Here is a 4,767-nt window from a genome sequence, read left to right on the forward strand (position 1 = left end):
TTCATGGCGACGTCGTCTCTCATGTCTGGCCAGAAGTAACCGACTGTATCAGTCTTCCAGTAGCCAGAGGCATCGGCGTTCCTGTTGGCATTATTCGACGCATTGTTATTGTTATCGTTGCTTGGATGAGGATCGGGTGGAGGAACCGGTGGTGGTTGGTCAGTCAAAGACTGCACATTGGTTGTAAGGGTCGCTAGGCGATCTTCAAAGGCACCTAAACGTTGCTGCGTCGTCTGAATAGCAGTTAGGATATCACGCATGCTAGGTTCAGCGGTAGGTCGTGCGTTAGAAGACATGGTGTTCGGTGGTATGGCGGTAGACGGTGAGGCGTCCGACGAAGTGGAAGGTTGAAGCGAGGGGAATAGGGAGGATGTCATAGGATGCTCGGAGGGTCGTTCCGTACGCAGCGCTGGGCGTGACGTAGAGTCGGATGACGACAAAGACGACAAATGATACACCGGTTCAACTGTAGTCTCTGGCTCTATCACAGTGTCGAAGGTTAAACGACGCGGATTAGAGGTCAGAGGTATTCTCCGTGTCCTAGCCGGACGGATATGTCGAACAGTAGGAGGATCAGTGGTCCCTTCCTGTTCTGGCGTAGCTATGTTCGAGGCAGGAGCGCCGTCTTGAGGCGAGCTGTAGGCACCAGGAATGGTCGGATTGGTCGCAGATGAGTCGATATTGCTAGTAACGCTTGAACTTCGTGATCTTGACGATCGACCAAGCGGTCGTTCAGGTTCAGGTAAAGCGTCGGCTGGATGTGTAGCTACCCACTGCTGGTATCTTATCGAGGCAGCGATATCGCTCGACAAGCGTAGAAGGTCTCTGACCGCGCGGTGAACAGTGCTTCGGTCGATATTCCAGTCGGGAGGGTAGGTAAACGCGTTGCTCGAGAGTGACGCTGGTTTCTCGTAGTTGAGCTCGTTTATCAGGTAGTCGACGCGATGCAAGGTGTCTTGGTCGAGTTGGAACGCGTATGGTGAGGTCGAGCCTCGAAAAGACGATATCTGGTGTACTAGCTCCGCTAAACGACGTTCGTTCCTTGATGTCATCAAAAGAGATCAGCGACATGCAAAGGGATAAGGTGGACGCATCAAACGGTAGCGTCAGAGCGAAAAACGAGGCTGAATTGCTCGGAGACCCGAAATCAGCAAGATGAGGCAGAGTAACGAAAACAACGACTTATCGTCGAATCGAATCACATCAAACGCGAAGAAGCAGAAAACGAGGTCCTCGGATACCACAAGGACATGCTACCATAATGTAGCATACTACATGGTCTTGTTGGATGTTATTGTGTTGATTGCCTAGGAAGCGAAGAAGTGCTTCCAGATAACATACACCCATGGTGGTTAAACCATACTAACTAGGAAGGAGCAAGGAGCAAATCATGTGACACAACATAATCCCGCGGGCCTCTCTCCTCGGATGCAATACATTCCACTCTTCAATTCATCATACAGTACTTTGCAAAACTACCATGCCTACCCCTTGACACTCAGTCTCTTTCCCAATCCCTAGCCTTTCTGCGCTAGTCTTTATACGTTTAGTTTGTATGTCAGACTCCTTGGCACTGTTGGTCCCGTTTTGTAAGTATGATAACATTACTTCCTTGATGTTACAGTACGTGTAAATGTATACGGTAACAGAAATCTAGAAGCTTCCATGTCCGGAAAAACGCTCAGGCGGCCACTTTAGTATTGCTTTTCGCTTCTCCAAACCACCTCACAGTTCCTATACCATGGTGCAGAAAATAGTACAGTGATGCCTCCACTTCTATCGCCAGCACAGATTCAGCTTATCTTTGATATGCAGTCAGTCGCGGCATGTCAAGCTCGGAAGCCGGTTGAGCTGCCAAGCGCAGGAAGCAGGTGGTCAAAAAACATCTGCCCCAAACTTCTTGAAGTCTTCAGATCCCTACAGAACCCCAACATAGATTAGGCCAGTCCAAAGAGACAGTTCAAGAAGAGAAAAATTGCGAATGAGTCTAATAAACCCAGGTCTCTTCTACACAGTGATTACGAAAGACGCCGAACTAAAACAGGAATGATTTGATTATATGGTGCTTTGATACATACCCTAACCGTCAATATACCCAGAGCAAGTGTGGATTTCATGACGGCACGGCAAGCAGAAATGAAATACAGTATTAACCCGAAATACTTTTGATAGTTTGCCTTTTATCTTACAATCTGCTGAAGACCAGAAAGCTCTGTCTAAATCCCACTTCGGTTCTCTCAACTTGAGCAATAACAGAATCACTGTCCTATCGTGCTGCTGGTGTCAAATGAGAGGGAAAAGAGGGAAACAGCTAGGTCACAGAAGCTTCCCAGAAGTACTCGCTCTCGAGACGTAGCGTGCTCGCACTCGCCCAACCCCCAGCCTCTCATACTCTTTCCCTTCTGATATTTTTCGCACGGCAAGTATATAATATTCTTTGTTGGGATCATCGTCACCATCATCTGCCCTCACTCCGATGACGACACAGTTCCGAGACTCAACCTCGGCTGCCAACTCCATATCGAAATGTAGGACGCCGACTTTCTCTGTACCCATAAATATCATATACTCTCCATCCCTTCCGCGCGTATAACAACCGTCAAGTTGTCGAACTTCGATATTAATGCCACTGTCGGAGTCGTCAAAGCTTAGGCTTTGGTTCTCTGGGACTTTAAGATCTGATTTTGTCAAAAAGTCGATTTTACCATTATAAAGCATCCAAGACCACGACGGCACACGATTATCGTCGTAAGAAATTCGATCATTCTCTATTCCAGCCCGCTTCCACAAGAGGAGCCGAGGAAGAAAGCAACGGAAGACTCCGTATCTGACTTCAGTAGCTAGAGCTTCCTTAATACGCTCAGCTATGCCTGAAAATGCAACTACCTTATCCTTTTCCGGAAAGGTAAGATCACGACGAGAGTAGTCCGTGATAAGCTCTTGGAGAAATAAGGCTGCCGTTCTATAACCTGCGACTACGAGCCGCTCAGGAAACCGTGGGTCAAGTAGATATGATCTAGTAAGGGGACTAATATAATCAGTAGGTCAACCGATATTCCTCTGACCTATAGGGAAGCGGACTTACCATCTTAATGTGGTAAAATTCTCGCAACGAACTCCCCTTCCACATTCCCAGTATGTTTGTTGTGCAGTGAAATAAATAGTTCGTCGAGAAAGCGCTCTTTCTTGCAACACCCAGGCCCGTTTATGGAGTTGGCCTTCATCAACAAGCTTACAAAAGTCATCAACGATCTTTTGATCGGAATTGACTTCCTCTGGTTGACAGAAATCCTGAGTGCGATTGAGGAAGCCATCATTCCAACCGGATGCTGAACTTGACGCGATCGTGCAGTATGCAGAGGCAAATACTTTGTCCATCCTTGCACCTTCCTCCTCCCAGTCTTTCTGGTCACCTTGAATGATGCAGAGAGCATCAATCCAAAGATACTGCTTGTTCAATTCTCGGGTCACTGTAATAGCGTCCTGGAAAACTTTTGGAAGGCTGTGATAGCTGAACCCCTCTAGTCGTTTCTGGTAGTTCCGAGGTGTGGTACGGAATTTCTCCATCTCCTCATCGGTCGGCTTGCCCCAGCAGTGCGATAGCGTTATATAGTCAAATGGCTGTGTTATGTGTGCGGACTCCTGGAGTTGCAGGTGATCTGAATGATCTGTTCCAACAAAAATAACGCGCTTTGGCACTTTCTGACGACTTCCCTGCATGCATGAATGCTGCTTGTCACACACCCCAAGCCACCGACGAAGCACATCAAAGCGATTGATAATCGGCAAACGATGGGTATATCCTGATTCTTTGTATTCTTTTTGCAGATCTGCTCAAAAATTTGTATTAATAAGAGATGAAAGTACCAAAGAAAAGGGCCTGTTTACCTGAGTAGCTGGAGATATGGAAAGCGGACGACTGGCGTCGGTCTATGCTGATATATGCATCATCTATGGCTCGGCGAACCAAGTAATGGGTAATAAATTCAGAATCATTTTCAGAACGAAAGTATTGCTTGCATAAAGTCAGAATATTCCGGGTTCGAAGTATTGAACATACACTTACTCTGAAAGCGGTTTTTGGATGGCAGAGCAGCGTGCGTCTCCCGAGAACGAATTCATCTTTACAACCAGCAATGAGGTCCGTGACTTCAGTATCAGTTTCGCACGACCATCGATTCTGACATTATAATTAACAACACAGAAAGGGACAGAGGACAGCCATGGCAGTCATGACTTGCTTTAAGACGGGCTGGCTCACTGGCTATACCAATATCATATCCCCGTCAGCCATTACCGCATCCAAGGTACTCTTTCTAGGAACACTGACTTACCCTCTATAATAATATCATATTCCCGTCAGCCATTACCGCGTCCGACATACTCTTTTTTAGAAGACTGACTTACCCTCTATACCAGTATTATATCCCTGTCAGCCATTACCATATCCAAGATACTTTTTCTCAGAACATTGACTTACATTCTATACCAATATCATATCCCTATCAGCCATTACCATGCCTAAGGTACTCTTTCTTGGAACACTGACTTACCCTCTAAATTCATATTATATTCCTGTCAGTTGTTACGGCATCTAATATACTCTTCTTAGGTTTGACTTACCTTCTATACCAATATCATATCCCTGTCAGCTATTCCTGCGTCTAATGCACTCTTTCCCGGAAGACTGACTTGCCATCTATACCAATATCATATCCCTGTCAGCCATTATAATATCTAATATACTTCTCTATGGGTTTGACTTAC

At 46.3% G+C, this 4,767-nt stretch overlaps 1 protein-coding gene across 1 annotated transcript in view; it reads right to left on the minus strand.

The window, feature by feature from the left end:
• Positions 1 to 2,316: 2,316 nt before the first annotated feature.
• Positions 2,317 to 4,767, minus strand: part of BO79DRAFT_233835 (HET domain-containing protein) — a gene marked incomplete at both ends in the record, with an annotated part of 3,707 nt that continues 1,256 nt past the window's right edge. The window contains 9 exons of the mRNA XM_025684310.1: positions 2,317 to 3,028; positions 3,086 to 3,830; positions 3,889 to 3,951; position 4,067; positions 4,335 to 4,337; positions 4,408 to 4,410; positions 4,481 to 4,483; positions 4,554 to 4,556; positions 4,624 to 4,626. Of these exons, the coding sequence (XP_025533705.1) occupies positions 2,317 to 3,028; positions 3,086 to 3,830; positions 3,889 to 3,951; position 4,067; positions 4,335 to 4,337; positions 4,408 to 4,410; positions 4,481 to 4,483; positions 4,554 to 4,556; positions 4,624 to 4,626 (1,536 nt within the window). The remainder of the gene's footprint in view (positions 3,029 to 3,085; positions 3,831 to 3,888; positions 3,952 to 4,066; positions 4,068 to 4,334; positions 4,338 to 4,407; positions 4,411 to 4,480; positions 4,484 to 4,553; positions 4,557 to 4,623; positions 4,627 to 4,767) is intronic.

This window comes from Aspergillus costaricaensis (assembly GCF_003184835.1).
Source record: "Aspergillus costaricaensis CBS 115574 unplaced genomic scaffold BO79scaffold_73, whole genome shotgun sequence".
NCBI classification, from domain to species: Eukaryota; Fungi; Ascomycota; class Eurotiomycetes; order Eurotiales; family Aspergillaceae; genus Aspergillus; species Aspergillus costaricensis.